Source organism: Vombatus ursinus, unplaced genomic scaffold (assembly GCF_900497805.2).
Source record: "Vombatus ursinus unplaced genomic scaffold, bare-nosed wombat genome assembly UNPS02014959.1, whole genome shotgun sequence".
NCBI classification, from domain to species: Eukaryota; Metazoa; Chordata; class Mammalia; order Diprotodontia; family Vombatidae; genus Vombatus; species Vombatus ursinus.
This window is the reverse complement of record NW_020954737.1, coordinates 6143384-6170011: the sequence shown is the minus strand read 5'-3', so window position 1 is coordinate 6170011 and position 26628 is coordinate 6143384. Positions and strand designations below refer to the sequence as shown.

The 26628-nt window shown below is 39.7% G+C and overlaps 1 protein-coding gene across 1 annotated transcript in view; it reads left to right on the top strand.

The window, feature by feature from the left end:
- ITGB5 (integrin subunit beta 5) overlaps positions 1-26628 on the top strand; it is a 191064-nt gene that overhangs the window by 81021 nt on the left and 83415 nt on the right. Inside the window, exons 6-8 of the mRNA XM_027845271.1 lie at positions 17973-18134; positions 18775-18870; positions 21659-21748. Of these exons, the coding sequence (XP_027701072.1) occupies positions 17973-18134; positions 18775-18870; positions 21659-21748 (348 nt within the window). The remainder of the gene's footprint in view (positions 1-17972; positions 18135-18774; positions 18871-21658; positions 21749-26628) is intronic.

Below are 26628 nucleotides of genomic sequence, written 5' to 3'. Positions count from 1 at the left end.
AAAAGAACGAACTTTTAAGATGTTCTGGCAACAGAATCTTCATATAAGTAACTCCCCCTTCTGGGACCTTGGGCTCAGGATTGGTGAGCATTCTTTACCTGGTCTCGCTCAGGATTCAGACCCACCAGGCCACTTGCTGCTCATGTCCTGCCCCTCTTTTTCCCCCTCTCTCCCCTTCCTTTTTTAACTCTTGGCTCCGAGAATAGTATCAAATAAAAACCACTATTCCTCGAAAGAACATGACAGTTAATTGCCTGATGGTTCCAATCCCACGCCTAAAGATTTTCCTGACCAAAATACTCTTCCCTGACCATGACTTCCTTATATGTGTTACCTATACCTGTTAGAATATAATCTCCTTGAGGGCAGGTACTGTCTTGCTAGCTTATATGAGTATCCCTAGCATTTAGCATTGTGCCTGGCACACAACAAGTTTATAATAAATGCTTTTTCATTCATTCATTGGAAATAATTCTTGCATGATTATTAAGTAGAATAAGGTAATCCTATATCATGTAATATTTGTCTTTGTATCTCCCTTCATTGCCCAGGAATCCCCTCCATCCTGCAGCTCTGTAACTTTTCTGTAACTTGGAGCCTTAAGAAGTTTCCTAGGGGCACAGGGAGGTTAAGTGATTTGCAGGTGGTCAACACAGCTAGTCTGTGTCTGATGCCAGATTTGAACCCAGGTCTTCCTGACTCCAAGGCTGGGTCTGTCTCTTCATGCTGTCTCTCCTTACCCACATAGTTGCTTTAATGTTTCTGTTGGATAAATAAATCAAAAAGCATTTATTAAACACCAAGTGAATATTAGTTTACAGCTACAAAGACAAAAATCAAAGACAGTGGTTGCCTTCAAGGAATTTTTAGTTTACTAATGAACACTTTTCAGTTAAATGAATATTTGGTGCTTATTATGTGCAGGTACACTATGGGGTTAGTAAAGAAATGATAAAGCACAGTCTCCCCTCCCTCCTCCATTCTTCTCGTGAACAACTGTTTAAAATTAGTGTTTATTCTGGAGAATAATAAAAAATCACTTATTTAAATATTTTATAAAATTTGGACTGTTTGGGGCAGCTAGGTGGCTCAGTGGATAGAGCTCTGGCCTTGGAGTCAAGAGGACCTGAGTTCAAATCTTGCCTCAGACACATAACACTTACTAGCTGTGTGACCCTGGGCAAGTCACTTAACCCCAATTGCCTCACCAAAAAAAAAAAAAAAGACAAAAAAAATTTGGAGGCTGTTTGCCCTTCTCAAGGGTAACCTGCATTAGTGAGATTTTCACTCTGCTAAATAAATGTATGGTGTTCTGTCTTGTGGTAGAAGACAGTGTTTTGGGGTTCACTTCCCAATAATTTATTTTCCCCAAGAAAATACAGGTTTCATTTGTTCTATTGTTAAGAGTCCAGCCACCAAAACCATTTCTTAAGAAGCTTAGGTGCAGAGTGCAGATGGAAGCAAAAACAACCAGAGGCTGATAAGGGCATGTTTATTGTTACAAGCAGACTTGGATGGGCTTCTGTGTCAGGGAAGTGGAAACTAATCACAGAAAGAATTCCAGGGATACTTAGAGCCTTCTGATTGTTCTCCCTTGAGTGGCTTGGAAATTAACCATCTTGAGTACGTGTTCAGACATCTGGAGTGGGATCCTTGGCACACTCCCCTGCCTCATCTCTCCTCTACCAGCCCGTCTTCTTTTCATGCCTTGAATGAATGACTGATGTAGGGATTTTGCATCTGTCTGGCCTCCAAAGAGCCCTTTTTGTTTGTTTTTCATCAGTTCAACAGCTATTTACTGAGTATCTGTGAAAGGTTTACTTCAAAATTTTTATGGAATTTCCTAAGCCCTTCCAAAATACAAGGAAACTTTCTCAATCTCATCCCTTTTCCCTCCCAGACAAAATGAGACCTTGCTCAGCATTTACCCATGAGGCTCTGAATGTTGGGTATTTTCTGGTGCCAGGAATAAACAAAGGAGGAAGAGACTTACAACACAGGCAAAGTGCCTATCCAAGAAATTGATTTTGGTCACATGTGACACTCCGTGGCCACTTACGGGGCAGGATTGAAAAATTCTATCCCGAGTGTAGCAGAATGGCCATTTTTCTGTCTGCATTCACTGGAGTAGAGAGAGATATAGGCTGACTATGGCTTCCCTTGAATATCCCAAGGTGGATAGCAGATAGATCCTAAGGCCAGTGCAATGGTGGGCAGCCCAACATTCCACTGGATAACTAGAATCATGGACTGTTTGAGGAAGAAGGGATCTTTGAGTTCATCTAATCCAACCCTTTTATTTTAGAGATGAGGAATCTGAGGCTGAAAGAGAGAACATCTAATCACAGATTTTGAGGTGGAAGGGGCTTTTGAGGCTACTTGTCCAACTCTCTCGTTTTATAGATGTGAAAATTAAGGCCTAGTGAAGTCCAAGTATTTTGCCTAAGGTCACTTAGTTACTAAGTGACAGAGCTGGGATATGAGCCTACATCCTCTGACTTCAAATCCAGCACTTTTTTGATGCACTACACCTTTCCTGAAGTCATTTGTCCAAGGTCATACAGTTGGAAGTTCTAGGATCCAAACCCAAGTCTTTCTGAATGTTTTGATACCAAGTCCAGTGGTTTTTCTGCTATACCACATGTAATAGGTGAAAACACTGTGCTAGAATGTGAGAGATAAAAATAAGTCTTTAGACTTTGGTCCTGTCCCCAAGGTGCTGAGCTGTTAGACATTTTCATTCTGATTACTGAGAATAAGAGTAATTATCTATATGTTCTTTAAGAAGCCAGGGAAAAAACTAGCTTGAAAAAACAAAACCCAAAAAACTCTGGCAGTATCAAATCAAGATAGTTTAGGGACTGTGTGACTTTTTACTTTTTACGGTGACACCTGCTGGTTTGTAGGTATTGTTGCACAAGGACCCTCTGAATTTGGTAATAATCAGTGTTTTTTTTTCTTTTCTTTTTTTTCATTCAATTACATAATTTTAAAAAGTCACTGATTTTGTTATTTTACATTTCCCAGCGTTTCCTAAGCAGATCTGCTTCAAGTTAAAATCTTTATAATTAATCTGAAGTTAGGGGTTTTAGTTTCACTGACATTTCTGGAGAAGCACAGGTATCATGGGGAAAGAATAGGGCCAGAATTTGGGAGATCTCAGTAATCATCCCCTTTGTGGCACTGCTTCCCTCTGTGACCTTAAACAAGTCAATCTCTCTGGGCACTAGTTTTCCTTATCCATGTAAAGAGAGGGCTAGATTGGGTTTCCCTATGCTATAAGGTTTTATTCCATGAAGTAAAGTTTTTTGGTTCTAGTACCAGCTCATATTCCATCTCATTTTCCCCGTGTGTACTTTGATAATCCTACAGTTCTCCATCCAGCTTCACCTCCACGTAGCTATTCACCTCCACCTATGCCATTTAAGACAAAGATATATCTTTGTTTTTCTTAAAGATTTAAACATGTGAATGGATATCCCAGACCTTCTCTCTCTCTTCTTTTAGTTTTTTTGATGAGGTAATCGGGGCTAAGTGACTTGCCCAGGGTCACATAGCTAGTAAGTTTCAAGTGTCTGAGGCTGAATTTGAACTTAGGACCTCCTGACTCCAGGGCTGGAGCTCTGTCTGCTGTGCCACCTAGCTGGCCTCCACTCTGCCCCTGACCTTCTCTTGATTTCTACTGAGGGAGCTCTTATCCAGGAGTCACAGAATCAAGTCAAGTTAACTAGCATTTTTAATATATTTATTTAATATTTTAGTTTTTCTCCCAATTACATGTAAAAACAATTTTAACATTTTTTTATACTTTTGAGTTCCAAATTCTCTCCCTCTCATCGAGAAGGCAAGTGGTTTGATATAGATTATACCTGTATAATCAGCGAGCATTTTAAGTGCCTACTGTGTTCCAGGAGGCTCTGTGCTAAGAGCTGGGGATACAAAGAAGGTAAAAGACACTCCCTGTTCCCCAGGAGCTCACCATCTAATGGAGGAGACAATATGCAAACAGCCATGTATAAACAAGAGAAAGACAGGGTAAATGAGAATTATCTCAAAGGAAGGCACTGGCATTAAGGTGGATTGGGAAAAACTTCTTGCAAAATTAAACTTGGAAAGGACCTTCGAGGCCATCCTGTTGAACCTGAGCTCAAACAGGATTATGCTACAGTTCTCATATCTCCAGCCTTTGACTGAAGATCCCAAGTGATGAGGGGCACTCACTGCTTCCTGAGGCACCCTTTCCACTATCTTCAGATACCTTCTATTAGGTCATTTTTTTTCTCATAGCAAGTCTAAATCTGCATCCTTACAACTTCCAGCCATTATTCCATTTGCTCTTTGGGGCCGGGCAGAATTAGTCTGATCTCTTTTACAGATGGGAATCCTTCAGATATCAAAGAGCTTTATGATCTCTCTCTTCTGCCCTCTTCCTCTTTGGTCTTTTCTGCTCCAGACTAAACACTGCTGGTGTCTTCATCTGATCCTCATATGACATGCCCTCAAGGTCCTTTGTCATCCTGATTGCCATCCTCAGGGTGGTCTCTAGCTTATCAACTAACATGGACATTTGTCAACTCTTCCATCCCCCCCTCCACATTCTATTTCGATTACTATCTCTTTTATCTTATTCCACATGTTTAAACAATTTCACATAAAAAAGATCAGAGATGCCCTATGGCTCTATAGGAGCTAGTAGTGTCATAGGACTACTGAAGCGGTGACAGCAGACAAAAACAAAAACACCACCAAAGCAATGTTGAACTCCATTCACTGAAATATGGTGTCTTCATCAAGGGAGATAATATCCCTCTTGACATCTTTGCTGGAGAGATCTAACCTGGGGTATTGTATTCATTTCTGGGCACCACACCACATTTTAAGAGGATATTAACAAACTGGACTGTTTCCGGGGAGGAGAAAATAGGATGGTGAAAGCTCTTAAAATCCATGCAGATGAAGAAATGTTGAAGGAACCAAGAATGTTTAATTTGGATAAGGGAAGGCTAAGGGTGACATGATGGTCACCTTCAAGGACATGAAGAGAGCTACTAGGGGTTAACGGGATTGGGTTTACTCCTTCTTACTCCAGAAGCCACAGTAAGGAACAACAGATGAGAGAGATTGAGAGAGAGACAGAGACAGAGAGAGACAGAGAGAGAGACACAGAGAGAGAGAGAGAGCACAACTTATCTTGGTTTAATCCAAGGAAGAACTTTTCGACAGATCAAATTGTGAATGGTCGTGGAACCAAGGTCCAACCTCCTCAAATGAGGTCACGTAGCTAGTTACACAGATAGTAAGTGGCAAGCCGGTATTTAAGCCCAGGTGCTCTGACTCCAAATCCTGCACCTCTTTCTGACTATGCCACACTATCTCACTAGGCTGCTGTTCTAGGTAACAAACTCCTCCCTCAGAGGGCCAATGTGCACCTGTCTATGATGCTGGAGAGAGGACTGCTGCGTTAGGCAGAGGGCTAGATTTGAGTTGGGAAGATGAGTTCCAATGCCATCTATGAAACTTACTAGTTGTACAAACAGGTTATTCACTAAACCTCTCAGAGTCCTACTTTCTTCATCTGCAAAATGGGAATAATAATTCCTACCACACTCAACTTCACTGAGTGGCTGTGAGACCAAAAGAGACAGCACATGGAAACAGCTTTGCAAACCTTACTGCACTGTATGTATGTGGGGGACCCCAGGGTGGCAGAGGAAAACAATCACTCACTGGTTTGAGAATGAGAAGACCTGGGTTTGATCCACTTCTATGCTCTTTCTTTGTGACCCTGGGCACATCACTTACCCTCCCTGGGGCCTCTGTTCTCATCTGTAAAATGCTGGAGGTAAGCTCGATACAGACCCCTTGGTCCCTGCCAGCTCTGCATCTATGACTCTGTTCTTTTTTTCAGTAGGAGATTGGGCCAGATCCTATATTGAGTCATTTTCAATTTAAGATTCTATTATCCTTTTTTTTTTAAATCTTGGCACGCTCCTTGGCTGTCTTTCATGCCTGGCATGCTCTCCCTTCTTTGCTCCTACTGACCTCCTTGGCTTCTTTAAGTTCCAACTAAAATTCCATCTCCTACAGGCCTTTCCCATCCCCTCTTAATTCCAGTGCCTTCCCTCTGTTAATTATTTCTTATTTATCCTGTATGTAACTTGTTTTGTATATGTTTGTTTGCATGTTGATTCTTCCATTACATTGTAAGCTCCTTGAGGACAGGCACTGCCTTTTGCTTTTTTTTGTATCCCTAGAACTTAGCACAATGCTTGGTATATGGTAGTTTACTGAATTATATTGAATAACCCATTAGTGCTTTTCTCTGTAAGAGTGCCTTGGAAATGTTCCTTCTAAGCTATATAGACTTCTGTGTGTTTAGCATAGTCAAATCTAGGCCAATCCATACGAAGCCTCCCTCATATTCCTGCCCATTTTACCAGAGCAACTAGCTTTCTGGGGCAGGTGAGAGATGAGGAAAGAGGCCAATGGAGGACCTTGGTCCTGTGACTCTGCTTCCCTAAACCATTGCTCAGAGATTTTCCCTTAGGCTCTGGATTGCCTTGGCCAGTCTTCAGTGGATTGGCATTTTCGCTCCTGAGATCTGCGATGAGATTTGGAGGACCTGGGCTGATAGCATAGTTGACTGTTCCCCAGATCACCACTAAACTCTGTTTATATGTGTTCTGTCTTCATATTTTGTTGTTCCTTGGGCTCAGTTGTTGACTCATGAAGTATAGTCATCTACTCATAGTTTAAGAAAATTAAAGAGAACTTTGGTCACATGCATAGTCTCTGGGTTGGAAGAATTCAGGCCAGTGGCCAGGAGACAAAGTGAGTCATAAGAAAGCAAAAGCTTTGCCTGCATGCATGCCATTAAGTGTGTTTAGGAAGAAGAAAGAAAGAAAACAATGCAAATACTGTTTAATTTGCCAGAATATATAGCATATGCCAAGCCCAAAGGCTTCAAACTGACGTAACCATGGTATGACTTTGAACAAGTCACTTTTTTCTGTCTGCCTCAGTTTCTTCAGTTGTAAAGTGGGGATCACAAGAGCACTTATCTCAGGATTGTTTTGAAGATAAAATTAGGTAATTTTGCAAAGCACTTAGCACAGTTCCTGGCTCATAATAGGCACTTTAAAAATACTTGTTACTTTCCTCCCCCCCAAGGAAGAAAAGTTTATTTATGAATTCTTTTTCTGTTTGGCTCCTGTTGACTCAACCAGTTATTTGAACAAAGATTTCCATTTGTCCTTAGTAAATGCAATAGTGTTTAGTTTTCAAAGTATCTTTGGATTTCTCATGAGGGGAACCAGACTCAGGCAACTCTTCCATCATTTCCCATTCTAATTAAGGTAGAATAATTTTCTTAAACTGCCTTGTAAATTGAAGTGTGAGCAAAATCAGGACTCATAAATCGACTGTCTTTCCTACTTTAACTAAAGAATCAAGAAACCTTGGATTAAAAAGAAATTTCATTTAATCCAGCCATCAATCGCTGGGTTTGGATTCGAGTAAAGTGCTAAATCAAGTGCACTTTATAGTTTGAAATAGATATGTTCCTAAAATAGGGCATAACAATTGCATTTTGGTGAATCAAAGTACATTTTAATTGCACTCAGGGAGCAATTTGAAGAAATGCTATATAGTCTTTTTATAAAATGAAGAATACTTGTATAAAGAAAACAGTCCTCTTCTCTTACCCCCAACTACAATTTCTGTTCCCATCACTCTACCAAAACTACCTCCATAGTAAATCTAGTGGCTTCACCTCAGTCCTAGCTCTCCTTGACTTTTGTATGGTACTTGGCACCATTAAGCACCCTTTTTTAAAAAAATTGATACTCTTTGTTTTTGTGATATTATAGACATTTTTTAAAGATTTCACTTCCTCCTGTTTCCTCTTACCCATGATGAAAATTGAGATCAAAGGATCATAGATCCACCGTTGGAAGGGAGCTCTGACATCATCTATTCCAACCCTTTCATTTTATGGATGGGGAAACTGAGAGCCAGAGAGATCAATTGTTTTAACAAGGTAATAGTAAGCAGCTCAGTTGGGATTTGAACTCAAATTGACTACAAATCCGTTTTCCTTCCTACTGGACCATAATAAGTCTAGTCAGTTCAAGTTCTACTTTTATTTTTCTAGAAAGTGATATGTTTTAATAAAAACACAATATTAAACATGAAGGTTATCCACTTAAGTTACCTAGAATTATTTATGGGTAAATTAATTTTAGTACATAAAATAACTTTTTAATCATTCCCTCCAAGTACCTACTAGGATTCTTTGTTCATTCTTTCTTTCCTCATGTAGGGTTTTAACTAGTGTGCACTCCATTGTTCTAGTTCTTTTTAATTTGTGTTGTTTCATCATGATCTTTCCATATTTCTTTGTATTATTCATCCTTGTCTTTCTTAACAACGTTATAGTACTATATTCTATTCCTTTAATGAATTGATTTATTTGACTATTTCATTTTTGTTAGATATTTATGTTAATGTGCAGGTTTTTGTGGTTACATGTAATGATGCAGTGAAAATATTTGAACAGAAAACATTTTTGTTGCCCTTGATAACACTTTGAAGGCATATAGGAATATGACCTAATATACTGAAATTATTGGGTCAAAGATTGTAATTATTTTTATAACTTTTACTCCATACTGCCATTTTGTATTTTAATCATCAATAAAGGATATTTGTTTCTCCATAACTAATACTGAGTTTCCTTCCTTTTAATTATTTTTGAGGATTGGTTGGATGTCAGGTGATACCTCAGTGTTGCTTCAGTTTTCCATTTTTTGATTGTTAGTGAAATTAAACATTTTTTCAAGTGACTATTAACAACCTGTTTCCTTTTTGAAAATTGTCTTTATTTCCTTTCACCTCTTAGGTATTGTACTGAGTTAGCATTGCGTCTTTTTAACAGTTCCATGTATTTATCAAGTTTATCATCTCTCATTTGATATGAATATCAAGTTTTAACCTGTCATATAGAAATATGTATTTCCCTAAGTATTATTTTCCCATTAATATTTCCCTAGCCTGCTATTTTCTTTTTTGTTTTAATTAAATTTCTTTTTTTTTTTGTGGCACAGAAACTGGTTTTATGCAGTCAAGCACATATATTTTGTTTTCACAATAATGCTTTGTTACCTTGAAAAACATTCATCTTCTCTCCTCATTTGAGACAAATAGATTACTCCATTTTTTGCCATATTTTAAAGGTCTTTTTATGTTATCTTCTAGTTGCAAAACATTGAGGCATATAGTAGGGGCCTAGATCCCTTTCCGATGAAATTGCTAACTTATTTCCCAGATATAGTAGTTAAACAGTGAACTTTTCCCCTCTTTGTTTTCTATAGGTTTATTGAATGCTCATATTTTATGTACTTATGGTCACATTCCTAGAGTACCTATTATGTGCTATTGATCTGTTTCCCTAATTTTCCCCAGTGTATTTTTTTCCTATTCTTTCCTCTGAAGGAGAGCTTATCCATTTTGATGGTTTCAGTTGTCACCTCTATCCAGATGATTCCCAAATCTGTGTCTCTGGTTCTTGCCTTTTTATTCAACTTTGTTTCCTTTATTCATCCATTGCCATCCAACCATTATATGGTTGCCCTGTTTTTGCCTCAGATTTGGCATGTCCAGAACAGAACCCATCTTTTTATCTTTTTCCATCCTCAATAACTGCCCTACCTAACTTTAGAGGACTAATTACCCTGGCTCCACTGTGTCTTATGCTTTGTACTCTCTTTTCCTTTCTCTTTTCCCTCCTTTTTTTCTTTTTTTAGCACTTTGTGATGTGAAGCACAAAGTTAGTTGCTCAATAAATATTTCTTTGTAATTTGTGTAAATCTGGAATTTCATATCTTGTTTTTTTTAAACAAGGAATATTTGCATGCAGTGTTTCTTAAAAATTTAGACTAAAACCAAATTTGACCCTTGCCATGTAGTAGGAGATGCTGAGGCTGCTGGGGACTCCTTTCCACGGACAGTTTCTCTCCTCACTTGACTACAGGGTGTCATGTGTTATTTGTGCTGGGTTCTGCAGGCCTAGATTAAATGGTTTGCCTTTATTTAATTTCCATGCCCTATGTGCCTCCAGCGATATTGCGATTGGTCTTGGAAATACTGTGGCCATCTGACTAGATGGGGGAGATAGGAGTCAAGGACAGTTCCAAAGCTTTGAACTTGGAAGGCTGATGACAGCACTGAGAGATTTGGAAGTCTGTAAGGGGAGTGAGTTGGGGTTATGCAGGGAAACGATGAATCTGAGATAGCAGAGAAAGGGTTAGACTTGGAATATGAAAGTCTTGGGGTGAGATCCTACCTCTGACACTGGCTCTGGGCAAGTCCCTCAGGCAACTCCCTAGACTGATCTACTACTAAGTCATAAACTATGTAGGTTGGTGAAGGTAGTTCATATACTGAGGGTTTCCTAGTAACTGAGTAAATCAAAATTCTTCGTATCTTCACGTAGATAGTGCTAAGTAATGTGAGGAGAGAACTCTGACCTGGAGATGCATATTGGGGGAGGCATCTGAGCAAAATAATAGAATCATAAATTTGGAACTGGAAGGGACATTAAAGAACTGGCCCAACCTTTTTCATTTTGCATTTGAGGAAACTGAGGTCCAGAGAGGTGAACTAACTTGCCCGGGTTCATGTCAGTAAGGAGCAGAGTCTGCATTTGAACCTACCCTCTGTTTCCAAATAGAATGATCATTCCATTACACCATGACGTCTCCTCATAATAGAAACCATTGGAGGTATGTGAGTTCTCTAAGGGAGAGAGAAATTAGAATGAGAAGAGCAGGGAACAGTAGACTGAACCTTAAGTTTGCCTTTGTCTTAATGAAGGAAGGCTCCGAATACTTACAGTTCAATATAAGGAGACACTTAAAATATGGAGGGCAATCAAGGAAGATGCTACAGCCACGTCTAGTCCACTGGAACCAGAGTAGAATTGAGTAACCTTGCTGGGGTCCCAGGAGAATAGAGCACCTTCCCAAACTGGTAAAGTCTGGTGGGTTTTAATAGCATTCTTATCTGGGACTGGCAGGACCAGGTCTTGGCTAAAGGGATTGAAGATGCTGGACCTAGAGACTGCTAGTGGATTCCTGCTAGTGAAAAGGGAAGACTCCTGTAGGATTGAAGGCTAGTTTAGATTCAGATTCCCCTCTGGCGGGAAGGGTTTTGGGGCCCTTCCTGCTGGTTTTACTCTGACAGTGACTTGGATTTCTGAGCATCCCTGGGACTTCTTCATTTTTCGGGGTGGGAAGGCTGCTGCTACTGGCGTTATTGCAGACCTGACCTAGGGGACAGGAGGAGGACAACTCATGAGGAGGCTACGTGGAGGCCGAGGTCTGTGACACACCCCATCCCTGGGAGTGGGAGAGGTAATTAAGTGTTTTGAGTTAAAAGACCTTTCCTTCCAGCTCTTGTCTAGCTGCAGGCGGCAAACAGTGCCAATGTCAACATGATGCTGAAAGCGACCATTTCCTGAATTCAAGACTCAGTAGGAGGAATCTGCTCCCAAAGAATGACTGGTTAGAGATGTGGTGGCTACACCAAACCAGACAGCAGAAATGAAAACAGAAATACTGTCAGCCAGGCACCTGGGATGGCACATAGTCTGAAACCAAACCAAACATAACCACAAAATCCAACATTATAAGCCTCTTTGTTGTTATTCTGATTAATTAAATTTAATAATAATATATTAATAATTAATTATTATAATTAATTATATATAACAATTAATAATAATAATAATTAAATAAAAAGAAAATGATTAATTAAAACCCTCCCTCTAATTATCTTTCATTTTCTTCCCTAAGTTTAAATCTCACTTTTATTTGGAAAAATGTGGGCAAACTTTCCATTTCACCATTTGATTATTCAAATTCAGTGGCACCATTTTACAGCTCCTTTTTGTTCCTTTGTTCAGCTGTTTTTAGTTGTGTCCGATCTTTCATGACCTCATGTGGGGTTTTCTTGGCAAAGATACTAAAAGTAGTTTTCCATTTCCAGCTCATTTTACAGATGAGGAAACTGAGGCAAACAGGGTTACATGACTAGCCCAGGGTCACGCAGCTCGGTATGTGTCTGAAGCTAGATTTGAGCTCAGGTCCTCTTGACTCCAGGCCTAGCACTCTGTCCACCAAACCACCTTGCTGTCCATTTAGAGATCCCTTAGGAGACATGAAATAGTAGAGTCTCAGAATAACCATCCAGGCTGACTCCTGCCTGAACAGGAATACCCTCAATTAGTCTCTTATAATTCCCCTACTAAACCACATGTTCTGAGGTCAAGGTCCATGTCCCATCCCAACTTTGTATCTTTTCCAGTTCTCCCTATAGAGCCCTGCAAACAGGAGATAACAAATGTTTGCTGAAAATGAAATTATTACTAGGTTTCCCAGAGTTGAACTGAGTTTCAAGGATACTGGGATGAGATCCCACAATGAAATAGAATTTATTTCTTAACCTTTTTTCTGCCCTTTGGCAGTCTGATGAAGCTGATGGACTTAAGGGTTTTTTTTGTTTGTTTTTTGTTTTGTTTTGTTTTGTTTTGCTTCTTGGTGAGGCAGTTGGGATTAAGTGACTTGCCCAAGATCACATAGCTAGTAAGTGTCAAGTGTGTGAAGTTGGATTTGAACTCAGGTCCTCCTGACTCCAAGGCCAGAGCTCTATCCACTTCTCCACCTAGCTACCCCTGGACTTAAGTTTTAAGGTTTAAGTTTTTTCATCTGTAAAATGAAAGATTAAGTTGATATTCAAGTTTCCAGTTCTAGATTCTATAAGCCAATGTTCCTGTAAGTGATTTGTCCAAGACAAATATCTGTTTCTTAAGGGAGACCAGACCTGAGACCCAGGTTTCCTAACTCTTTGTGCCTAGGTCCTTAGGAAGGAAAGAAGCATTTATGGAGCACCTACTATCCACCAGGCATGGGCAACTAGGTGGTGCTGTAGTGCATAGAGTGCTGGACTAGAATCAGAAAGACTCATCTTTCCAAGTTCAAATCCAGCCTTAGACACTTACTGGATGTGTGACCCTGGACAAGTTACTTAACTCTGTTTACCTCAGTTTTCTCATCTGTAAAAATGAATTGGAGAGGGAAATAGCAAACAACTCCAGTATCTTTGCCAAGAAAATGGGGTCACGAAGGGACGGAAATGACTGAACAGCAACAAAAATGTGTCAGGAACTGTGCTAAGCATTTACAGATACTATCTCATTTAGTCCTTGCAACAACCACCTTGAGAGGTGGGTGCTACTATCATCCCCATTTTGCAATTGAGGAAACTGAGGCAGACAGAGGTTAAATGACTTGCCGGTTGTCCAGGGTCCCACAGCCAGTATCTGAAGTTGGATTTGAACTCAGGTCTTCCTGACTCCAGGCCTGGAGCTCTATCTACTGTGCCAACCTGCTGCCCATATCTCCTCCTTACCACTCATCTCTCATATCCCAATGCTTCTTTCCTCAGATATGGGATATATGGGCTATAAAGCCTACAGGCTTCAGTGTCCATAGTCATGCAGTCCAAGTTGTCAGCAGGGAAGGCTGATTCTAATTGAAATACACTAATGAGCCATCACTTGTAAAATTCTCAATTTAGAAGGCCTAGTCCTGGCTCTCAGCTAAGTTTGTGCTGAAAAACTCACCCACAGCTACCAACACTGTTATTACCAGCTATTGCCATTACAAAACTAGAACCTATTTCTCAGCCTAAGAAAATGGAGAGAGGGTATGTGAGATTCTGCTGAGGTGCCCACCCTCTGCCTGATCACCTGCCCCCACGCAGGCTACCCTAGCTTATCCTTAGGGTTTTCCTTTATCTTGTTCTCCTTTCTCCTTTGGGTTCTTCACTCATGTTTTTCTCTAAATCCTCCCACATTCAGCTTTGGTCTAATGTTAGTGTAGGCCTCTCCTGTCTTACCTTTTATTTTTCCTTTCCTAGATGGTGGAAAAAAAAACGAAGGAAACAATAAGCTTCTTCTATGCTTTTGTATCTAATTATCCATTGTTTTGTATCATGTCTGGCTCATCCATTATCCAAAGTAAATAAGAGTTGACAGTATCTGCTCCCCTTGATCACTCAAGCATCCTTAGGGATGGAGAGCATTGGTTTATTTTTTCAGCCTGTGAAGTTCCTGAAATCTTTCTTCTATTCAAGTAAACAAAAGGCTTTGTCTGACTTCCATCAATTAAGATATTCACATGTAGCTTGGCAATTTTTTTTCTCTTTTTTTTTTATTCTTTATCTTAAAGGACTGGGAGTGGGAAGAGGGATACACTGGAAAATGTGGCTGATGCAAAAATTTTAAATAGCTATAAATATTTTAAACAATAAAATATATCAATAAATCTTTTTCAAAGTAAAATATATCAATATACATTTATCTTTCAAAATAAAAGATCAATAAACATTTGTTTTCTAAAAATGAAGACATTTTGGAAAATACATATTTATTGAAATCTTTTATTTTTGCTTCATTTGCATTTTCCAATGGTCCCTGTACTCCCAGAAAACCATGCCTTATAAGAAAGGATTAAAAAAATGTGAGGTGGGGGGAACAGTTCAGCAAAACTCATTAACACATAAGAAGATTCTGCCATCTGTAGTCTTCCATACTCTAGAAAACAGGGAGGGAGATGCATTCTCATAGCAGTTTTTAGGGGAGTCAAGCTTACATAGTAGTTATAATTTCACAGAATCCAGTTTTGATTGTCTTGTGTTATTGTTCTTTCCATTTATATTGTTCGGGTCACTGTGTATGGTGTTTTTCTTGGTTCTACTTACTTCATCTTGTACCAGTTGATGGAAATCTTCCCATGTTTCTCTGTAATTCATCATGTTCTTTTGTTTCATTACATTTATGCACCAAAACTTGTTTAGCCATTTTTCAATCATATGAGTATCTCCTCTGTTTCAAGTTCTTTGACAATCCGAAAATGTTTTGGTGTATTTGGGGGATTTCTTTCTTGTCATTGATCTCTGAGGTATATGCCTAAGTGTGATCTCAGAGTGAAAGAGTGTGGACTGTGACACGGTCACTTTCTTCATGTAATTCCAAATCGTTCTTCAGAACGGTTGAATTGTTTTACAGATTCACATGAATGCCCTTGGCAATTTCTAAATCCCACATAGCTTTTTTCCAGGAGTGTAACCGAAGGAGCCTAGGATTGGGAGTTAGAGGGCTGTCTTGTGTTCATGTTGCTGTGGTTGAGTCATTTCAGTCCTGTCCAACTCTTCATGACCCCATTTGGGGGTTTTCTTGGCAAAGATACTGGAGAGGTTTGCTGTTTCCTTCTCCAGCTCATTTTACAGATGAGGAAACTGAGGCAAACAGGTTTAAGTGACTTGCTGAGGGTCACACGTCTAGTAAGTATTTGAGGTCCGATTTGAACTCAAGTCTTCCTGACTCCAGGCCTGGCACCCTGTCCACTGTGTTCATATCCCGGTTCTATCATGTACTGACTACAGACAAATCACTTCCTTTTTCTAAGTCTCAGTTTCCTCATCTTTTAAGTGAGGACAGTAGACTATGAAATCTGTGGTATAAGGAGGCAGCTCTGGTGCGGAGTCAAAGGATCTAGGTGGCCCCAACGTTTATTACCAGTGTGACCTTGAGCAGACTACTTAAGCTCTCAGGGACTCATTTTTATTATCTGTAAAATGAGGGAGTTGTACTAGATAATTTTCGAAGGTCCTTCCTGCTCCATGTTTAGGGTCTAATAGCCTAAATTTCCTTCAATTTCTAGTGAATGCACGTAGAGGGCTCCCAGCTCCATGACACAAAAGGATGACAAAATTTGTTGGTGTTTCAGGTTGGTTACTTTTGTTGAAGAGCTTTGTTGGCTCTTCAGTCATTCAGCACAAAACAAAACAAAATAAAAAAAACCATCATGGACTGATGGGGCTGCTCCTGCTTTTTTTTTTTTATGACGGGGTTTCTCAAACTCCAGTGTCAGGGCTATGAAGACTCCCTAGAGTGTGTGCAGTGGTGCATACTCATGGCACTGCCATAAGTTTGATGCAGTGGTCTATACCCTGAATTCCCAGCATGCTTTTAGAGCAGGGGTTCTTTACTTTTTGGCAGTATAGTGAAGCCTGTGGACCCCTTCTCTGAAATTTTAAAAATGCATAAAATAAAATACATAGGATTACAAGTGAAACGAAATTATATTTAAATGCAGTTATTAAAATACATTTTTAAAAGTTCTCAGAGCCTTTGCTTTAGAGAGAAATTAAGCCAAAAAGGTCACTGAAGGAAGTCAAACTTAGAATAATTGAAAAACCAATAATGAAACATGCCATTCTTCTCACAGCAGAGGCAGGGCACTATGGTGTCAGAAAGTTGCATATATTTTTGTTGTTGTTGTTGAATCATTTTGATCTTGTCCGATTCTTTGTGACCCCCATTTGGGGTTTTCTTGGCAGAGATACTGGAGTGGTTTGCCATTTTGTTCTTCAGCTCATTTTAGAGATGAAGAAACTGAAGCAAACAGGGTTAAGTGACTTGCCCAGGGTCACACAGGTAGTAGGTGCCTAACGTCAAATTTGATCTCAGGTCTACCTCACTCTAGGCCAGGCACTCTACTCAACATGCCATCTAGCTGCCCAATTTGTTGTATATATTATCAGATGATAGAAATCTAGCCCTAAAACTCAAAGGAAATTTTATCAGGCATGTAGGACCACTCCTTCATTCAATAGAGGAGGAAACTGAAAGCCAGAGAAGTTCAGTGATTTGCCCAAGGTCATAGAATTTTCTGGAAGGGCCTTCAACGGCCACCATCATTTGTAATAGAGAGATGGGAGGCTCCAGCTGGATAACAAACCTTGAATACTGTGAGCAAAAATGATCATTGCAAAAGGAGATTTCTCCTTTGTATGGTAATGCAGTTACTTTCCTGGTCCTCTGGAGCAGGGGTTCCCAACCTGTTTTGATCCCAGTACTTCTTGACATTCAGCATGTTTATCCTCACCCCCACTTTAATATGAAAGGAAATTCATTCTAAAGTTTATCATGCATTTATGTCCATAAGAAATGAAATAGGATGAAGAGATTGGTTTTTCATAAAGAAAACTTCATTTGTTGCCTAACAGTATTTTTAAGTATCATAAAGTTGTTCATTGTCCAATCTACATTTTTTTTCAATAGTACTGCCATTTCTGGAATATTTCAATTGGATAACATAGTTAATATACCAAATAATGCAGTACTTGACAAGCTTTGGTAGGGAGAAATTCCCCAAATTGGAAACTCCTAATCTTGAGAATAGAATTCCATATAATGAGGCAATAAAAGAGAAAATAAGCTTAATTTGTTTGTTGAAATGCTTTAATTCCATTGGTTTTATTGGTACCTATACAACAGACTTAGTCAGGGCATTGGGCAACACATGTGTCCAGAGACTTGAGAGGGCAAAGCTCCTTAGGGTCATGTCCTCACTTTCCCCTGGGTCCACTTAGAGTGTCATAGGGAAGACTAAGGTACTCACTTCAATGACCATAATTGGCCTGGTAATCAGTTCAATCACAAGAATTAACAACAACCAATGAAGTCATGTTGAGTAAATGCAACAAGTAATTTACAAGAGTGCATTTCAGGGATTGAAGTCAGAGTGAGGAATACTTTTAGTGGTTTGAAAAATGTGTAGAATTACACAGAGAAAGCTCACTGGTCAACCTGGACAAAGGCTTCCCTGGAGACTTATCCACATTCATGCTAGCTTCCCCCGCCCATGATGTTTTTCTGCCAACACATCTTTGGAATGCTTCCCAATGTTTTTATAAATGGGCTACAGGTCGACTTGCCAAGTCACTCACCTTTGATTCATTCTGGAGGCCTTCGAGAACAGTCAGGGACTTTGGCTAATGACCCAGGAATGGGCTTGAGAAGGATCCAGGCAGGCTCAAGAATTTTCATTTGTCTTTTCTTCCTACAGGAGAAGATTGGTTGGCGGAAGGAAGCTTTGCACTTGCTTGTGTTTACATCAGATGACGTGCCACACATTGCCCTGGATGGCAAATTGGGAGGCCTGGTACAGCCGCATGATGGCCAATGCCATCTGAATGAGGCCAATGAATATACCGCATCCAAGCAGATGGTAAGGGGGCCACAGTAGTTGCTCTTAGAGGTTTCTTCTTGACCCTGTGTCTTGTCCTCTTTTTTCGTGGCTGAACCAAGATAGGAATAGTCTAAGTGTCCATTGGACTCTACCTCTAGGCCTAAACTTAGGCTTCCATTTCAAACTCTCCAGGTTCTTGGACTTCCATATACCCTCATCCTTTATATGTCCTTTATTTCAATTTGTTAAATTAAATTATTTCTTGATTGGATGCCTGTGGACAGAAGGGAATCTTGCACCATCTAGTTGAGTTCCCTGCCAAGCAGTTATATATTTTAAAAAGAGGAGTGTTAAGCCCAGAGAAGAAATCTGTGTGGCAAAGTTAAAGAGAGACAGATTTTGGTTCATTATGTGGGAAAACAAAACAATTTCCCTTGCCACTTTGAGAGTTTCTGCTTTGGGTCCACTGACTCCCATAGACTATAGGTAAAGTGAGGTCGCCCTTTTGAAGAGTTTCCTGGGTGTGCTCCTTCCTGTTGATAAGCTCTGGGTAGTGACTGTGAAATTCACCCTATAGAAAAGTTCTCCTCCATAGTAAGGATTAAACTGCTATGTGGACACCAGAATCCAGTTCTGGGAGCTCTAGAAAGTCTCAGATCTTTCTGGGTCTTGTTCCTAGGACTATCCATCGCTTGCTCTTCTTGGAGAGAAATTGGCAGAGAACAACATCCACTTGATATTTGCTGTGACAAAGAACCATTACATGCTATACAAGGTAAAGGGATTAAGGGCATGGGCATTGGAAGGTAATTCTGATTTGAAGGGGAGAGAGAGATTAAAATTGTGAAAATAGGGAGAGGTTAGATTAGTCAGCAGCATTGATTGAGTATTTAGTGTGGGAAGTCCTATTTTATAGACTGGGGAAGATTGAGAGGAAGAAGGAACCTTGGGACACATGCTCTAACAGGAAATCATGATAAGAAGACTATGGTCTACCCCAGAAGAGTAATCCGAGGTTGCAAGATGAAGTACTTTGGTGGAGGTCCTATAGCTAGTAATTTAAAGTAATATGGAAGGGTGAGCTGTTATTCTGGAGTGATTGAAGTAACTTTAGGAAGCCGGTGAGGGGGAAGGGGGGAATGTAAAGTAGGAATTCCAGAAGGAGCTTTCCATGGTGAGTAAGAATGTCTCTGTATTTAGTTCTGTGTGAGGTAATCTAGAGAAAGATTTTTTTTTGTCCAGTGTCTTTCCTTATGACACATTTAACCTCTCAGGTAAGATTGCCCTCTGGCAACACCTGCTCTTTCTTCTCCTCCTCCCTCCAACCCTTCTTTTTCATTCATACTTCTCTTTCCAGGTGGAAGGTAGAAACCTGTGATTACTTAGACAGTATGTGCTCATTTAAACAAACAAAAATCAAGTCAGCTCTGTGGCCTTAACATTCTTTAACCTGAAAGGTTATGAGAACTTCTCCAGGGAACATGTGCTCACAGGCAAACCAGAGAACCGAAGCCTGTTGCATCTCCTTCCTCCTCTTAACCCTTTAATGTCTGCACCACTTCCCTTTACCTGGGGGCCTAGAAGCTGAAAATAAAAATGCCTTTTGCCTACATGTATTTTTCTGCTACTTAAAAAATTTTTTTTAAATTAATTTATTTTTATTTATCAACAATCACTTTCATAAGCTTTTGAGTTTTAATTTTTTATCCCCCTCCCTCCCCAAGATGGCACGCAATCTGATATAGCCTATATATATATATATATATATATATATATATACACATTCCTATTAAACATATTTTCACATTAGTCGTGTTGTGAGGAAGAATTAGAACCAAATGAAGGAGCCACAAGAAAGAGGAAACAAAACAAAACAGAAGAAAAAAAAGAGCAAATAGTATGCTTCAGTCTGCATTCCAACTCCATAGTTCTTTCTCTGGATGTGGATAGCATTTTCCATCATGACACTTTTGGAGATGTCTTAGATCCTTGCATTGCTGAGAAGGGCTAAGTCTATCAAAGTTAGTCATAGCACAATGTGACTATTTCTGCTGCTTTTAATAATAGTCAAAACTGAAATAATGTGATTATCTTTGGTAAAATACCACTCAACCTTTTCCTGAGGTCCTCACCTCCTGCCACTTCCACCTTTTGCTCTAGGAAGTTCCTAAAAGATGAAAAAAGTGGCACAAGTATTCTTTTTTCTTCTCACTCTACTTAATCTCCTATGGATTTTTTTTTTGCATATATAGGAGAAGAAAGATTTCTTTACTCTACATATCTAGAGTGCCCCAAGCCACCATCATGTTCTTTTTAACCTAGCCTGCCAAAAATAAGATCCCAAAATGGTGATGTGGCTTAGTGACTAGAGTCCTCACCTCTGAGTCAGGAAGGTCTGGATTCAAGTCCCACCTCTGACAATTAAAAGCTATATATATAGGCAAGTCATACAATCTCTTGGTGTCCTTGAGAAATTCTCTTAAGATTTGAAGGTACCAACCTGCATTTGTGGAATTTTCTTTCCTGGGCTTTCCTATATCAATAAAATCATGGGTATAGTTTAACCAAACAAAGCATGGTATCCATGCAAATAGTTTTCCTTTCCTGCCCACTCCTTTACAACTTTCATTAACATGACTGGTTTAATTTCCTCTCCTTTCTGACCAATAGGTCTTTATCACTGAATAGTATCTTTGCCAAGCAGGGTCTGGGCAGTTTATTCCTTCAGCACTGTTTTTCCCAAAGGTCTTATTTTTCCTTCTGAACGTCTTGAACAAAAAGAATTTAGAAAATATTATTCAAGGTGGTTTTTCCAAAAACTCTTTCTTTTAACTACTTCTACATTAGTCAAGGAAATGAGGAGAAAACGTTATATAGCCTGCTGAATTTTGAATTTTTTTTTACTTTGATGCTACCTTAGACATTGGTACATAAATCAGTAAGAGGAAGAAGGCTTGTCCTTCAGATTTAATCCAGCATTTTGAACAGACTTTTACTCAGTGGTACCCAGAAGTCTTTTGGGGAGTAGAATATATTGATTTGTTTGAATTGTCCTTGAAAAGAGAAGCATTGACATTTAAGCCTCTTGGAAATGTTTCCATTTGGATTTTGAACAAAGAGACAGAGGAATGTGTTCTGATAAACCTTAACCATGTTTAGACACAGCAGGTGGAATTGCAGGAAGACGTTGGCAGGGAAAATGGCGGTCACTAAGGAAGTGGTTTTGAAGAGTCCTGTGTCTTGAAGGGATCATCCCAGACCTCACTCAAATCATCCTAGAAATAATGTTGTCCTCCTTTATTTCCCTGAGGGACCCACAGAGGAGGAGATGCCACCATCTCCCTTCAGTAAATCTAGCGCCCCCTCCCCTTAAGTAATTCTGCTTCCCTGCCCTAGTTTTGATTGTTAGAAAGTGCTTGTTGTCTAATGATGTTGGGAATGGGCAGAGACAAGTATTGTTGGAATTTCTTCAATTCATTGTATTTCAGTGATTATTTTTTGGTGCATAAGGAACAAAAGTGGAAGAAAAAAAGCCACTGTAATTATTTTTTTCCTTTTCAAAGAATTTTACAGCATTAATACCTGGAACTACTGTGGAGATTCTACATGCTGACTCCAGAAATATCATCCAGTTGATTGTTAATGCATACAATGTAAGTCCTTTATTCTCCTCCTTCCTCCTTCTTCCTTTCTCTTTTAACATTTCTATGCTGAATTTAATGAATACCAAAATGGAGAGATTTTCTAGATATAAAGTATAACAGGAATAAAGGAGTTACATATGAAACCAAGAATCTCTATTATTATATACAGCTTGTTTTTTGAACAAAGTATATAATAAATTCAACATGTTACTTTCAAAGTCATTCTACTGGTCTGTTTTTCCCTCTAAATTTCCTTCTGTTCTTTTCTGTGCATTAAAAATGCTTCAGTGACCCTTTCCCCTGCTCCCAGTAACACTATTGCTAGCTTTTCTCCACTCCCCCCCAATGAAAAAAGAAAAACACACTCCTTGTAACAAGAGAAATGGGGATATAATTAAGTTAAGTAACAGATTCTCTAGATGTTTCTCCTCTCCCATTCTACTATTTCTACCTCCCGTGTAGTGGAGAGAATAGTGGACTGGGAATCATGAGTTCTGGATTAAAATTCTGACTCTGACACTTAACTCGGTGACCATAGGCGAGTCACAGCCTTGCTGGACCTCATCTGTAAAATGGGATAATAATACTTCCATTACCAATCTCGGAGTTCAGTCAATAGCATAGGTTTAGAGGTAGAAGGGACCTTAGATAGAGTCCATCTAGTTCTCATTTTACAGAGGAGAAAACTGAAGCCCAGGGAAGTTAATCAACATGGCCACATTCACAAAGATAGTAAGTGTCAAAGACAGGATTTGGAGCTAGGCCCTCTGACTTTAGAACTGCTCTTTCCACAGTTGTTGTGAACATTTCGTAAATCTAATAATGAAATAAATGAGTCGTCGTATTCTGATCCTTTGTGAAGAAGTCTGTTTTGGAGTGCCTCAACTGTCAGTGGATAAAGTTCTGAGCCTGGAGTCGGGAAGGCCTGAGTTCAAATCCAGCCTCCAACATATCTTAACTGTGTGACCCTAGGCAAGTCTCTCAACCTCTGTCTGACTCATTTTCCTCAACTGTGAAATGAAGATAATGAAAGCACCTACCTCCCAGGGTTACCATGAAGACCAAATGAGAGGATATTTGTAAACACTTAGCACAGTGCCTGGCACATAGTAAGTGCCTAATAAATGCTTGTTTCCTTCTTGAACTTTTAGGGACAGTCTTTTCTCTTCTTCTTTCTGGAATCTTGATTCAGATGCCTGTTGTAGCTGGGAGTGTCCTTGGGGCACCGTGTTGATTACCATGGCTCAGACAGGACATCTTGCCTGAGAAGTTTTGCCTAACCAAGCCTGTCCTTGGGGCTGATCCTGCCGTTGATCTCTGAGAAGAGAAAAGAGATTCCTGTGGTGACTTCGCACACTAGTGAGGAGAGAAAAGAATCCATTTGGCAAGACGTGTCTCTCCTGACCTTTCCCTTAGCCTGAACACGCGTGACAGCTGTTGCTTCCAGATATGCCCCACTGCCCCAGAGTCAAGGAGGCTGAAACAGGGAGAGAAGAAATAACAGTACTGCAGGTTTATGATAGTAATCTAGAGAAACTCCCCAGGAATCGTTCTGTCCTGGCAGGGCTTGGGGAAGGGGGTCCACACTCACGACTGTGTTATAGCTAAATCCTTTTATTTATTTCTCCTTTACAAATAGTTTATTATGAACCTAATTATAGACATCAACAAAATTGAACTTCTGTTTGAAATGTTAGAAATTTTAGGTTAAAAATGATCTCAACATAGAAATAACTATCACCACTTATCAATCGCTCCCTCTCCATATTTCTTTCCAATCTTTCTATAATGAAATCCTCTTAGATGGGGCTTGAGGAAGGCCTTTTAAATTCTAGTTTTGCAGCATATATTCTATGGCAGTCCTTGGCTTAAGTCTAACCTTTGTATAAGAGCATAGAATTTCAGGGAAATTTAGTGTTTATCTAGTTTAATTCCCTCAATTTACAGATGAAGAAACTGAGGCACAAAGGGAAGTGGCTTGCCTAAGGTCACACAGGCAATAAGAAACAGAGCCAGGATTCAAATCCAGAACTTTTAGTTCCAAAATCAGTGCATTTTTGTCAAACTACTCTAGGAAACAAATACTCTCTCACTTTCTATTTCATTCACCCCTGTGAATGATTGACTTAGCAAAGTAATTGTCTTGCGTGCCTTTTCAACGAGGGGGGAGGGGAGGAAAAGAGGGAGAGAATATGGAACTCAAATTAAAAAAAAAAGAATGTTAAATTTTTTTTACATGTAATTGAGAAAAATAAATTATTTAATTTAAATTTTTAAAAATTAGTTACCCTTTTTTAAAGGAATTAACAAGTTGCTGGTCCTAAGAGGTACTTGTCCCCACCTCAGGTGACATGATTTGGCAGTAAATTTGGGGCTCCTATTCCTCCCCCCATACTTCCTTGAGAGCCTGCTCAGCTCCACTGCTCAGTATGGAGTGGGAAGAAAGGGAACAATCTGTTTCTGGAACCCTGAGTTGCAATTCAAACTGCGTTTTCCCCTAGAAACAATACCTTGCATGCCATCTAGGTGTAGCTCAGGCTCATTGTAGTATGAGTAGACTTCTTTGTGGGCTAGCCTGGGAACCAAACCACCCCATAGGATATTACTACAGAATTAAAATGGGTTGTTGGTACTGGCTGTCCTTCATTCTCAAAGAAGACTGAAATTACATCAATATGTCAGAGTCAAGGTATGGCGTGTCCACTTGTGACTGATCAGACCAATATGGGCTCAGAAGGCTCTACCACAGGGTGGGCACAAATAATCCATATGAACATTTGGAGTGGAGGTATCTCTAAATTTGCCCATCATGCCAAAAAGGATGTTAGTGTTTTTTTAACAGTCTCTCTAGCCAGTGTCCTCAAATGCAGGTTTGGCCCCAAACGGTTATAGAGTTCATCTGTCCTCCTCTCTCCCACCTTTTATGTCAGAGGAAACTTCAGTGACTGTATGAGTAGAATACTCCAACCCATTAAGTTGGGCCTAAGATATTTGGGAAATCAATTTCTATAAAACAGATCATCTTGTAGAGTTATAGTGAGGAGCTGTGTCAGCAAAATTCTTAAGCCTGTGTTAAGTGAGAAAATTTCCAGATGTGTCCTTGGGGAGAGACTTTGGACATTTCGTTTCCTGGTGGAGCTCTAACACTGTTTCTCCCTCAGTTCATAGATGGAAAGGACCTTCAATGTCATCTAGGCCAACCCCTTCATTTTATAGTTCAGGAGTTTTGACTTGCCTAAGGTCATTTGGGTAGTGTCAAAACTGGGATTTGAACCCAGCTTCTCTGACTCTAAATCCAGTACTTTTCCCATTAGATTGTTAGCTCCTTGAGGGCAGAGGTGGGTTTTGCCTTTCTTTGTATCCCCAGTGCCTGGCACATAGTAGGAGCTCAATAAATGCTTGTTGACTGACTGACTCCATGCTTATTTGACTTCTTATTTGCTGAGAAAGAGGACCAAAGCAATAAAAGTACAGGAAAAAAAGGTCCACAGAGGAGGAGTAAACCAAGAAGTGATAAGATGTCTTTTGCATCATAACCAGAATTTGAACAGTAATAGGATGGGTCAGACCAGTGAAGACTGGTGTTGTGTCCTGGTGGCTCCACAGGTCGCATGAAGGCTGGTGTTCTGAACAGAGGAAGAGGGTCAAGGGTCTTTGTATTATCTGGAAATTCTAGTTCTTAGTCTTCTAGACTATAAAGATCCTTGTGAAGTCCCCTCCTAAAGAATTCCAAGGGTACTACTAGGCCTAAACCCAAAGGAGATGATTTGTTGTTGTTGTTAGGTCATGTCCTTCTTCATGACCCCATCTGGGGTTTTCTTGGCAAAGATACTGGAGTGGTTTGCCATCTCCTTCTCCAACTCATTTTACAGATGAGGAACTGAGGAAAATAGGATTAAGTGACTTGCCCAGGGTCACACAGCAAATAAATGTCTGTGGATTTGAACTCAGGAAAATGAATCTTCCTGACTTCAAGGCCCAGAGCTCTATTCATTGCACCACCTGCCCCAGGAGATGATTAAGAGAAAAAAAGAGGAAAAAGACTCGTACAAAAATATTCACAGCAGCTCTTTTACAGTGAAAAAGAACTGGAAACTAAGGGGGTGCTTATCAATTGGGCAATGGCTGAGCAAAGTAGGGTATATGAATGTAATGGAAGACCATTGTACCACAAGTAATGACAAAAAGGTTAGTTCCAGAAAAAACCTGGGAAAGAACTGTATGAACTTATGAAGAATAGTAAAGTGTGCAAAACGGGAGAATAATTTCTACAATAACAACACTGCACAGAAAAACAACTTTGAAAGACTTAAGAACGCTAGCCCGTACAATGACCAGCCTCCTAACAGAGAGGTGAGGAACTCAAGATACAGACCGAGACATTTACTTTTGGACATGGCTAATACAGGGATTTGTTTTGCTTGACTAGGCATATTTGTTACAAGTGTTTTTTTTTTCTTTTCAATGGGTGGGTGGGGAAATAAATACTTATTAATGGCAGAAAACAAGATAAATTGTTTAAAAATTTCTTGGGGGAGTGGATAGAGGAGATCTGTGTCCTGTTACCAGGCTTCTAATTCTCTGCAGAGATGCATGATTAATATAGCCATCAAAACTGGTTATTTGACATTCTTCTCCAGAGGGTAGGCAGGATATACCCATAATTATAGTTAGCAAGGTTAGGAAGAAAATATAAGGTGTTCTTTGGAAGCACCAGTAGCTCTGATCTGACATGTTCAACATGTACACTCATGTGCGGGAAGCTGGTTCTTCATACACAATAGTAATGTATCTCAGCTATCAGCAGCAGGGTCTGTGTTGTTAGCTTTTTCTGTAGGAGTGAGGATGGATCAGGTCTGCATGCTCACCCCGACTGGATTTAGAGGTAC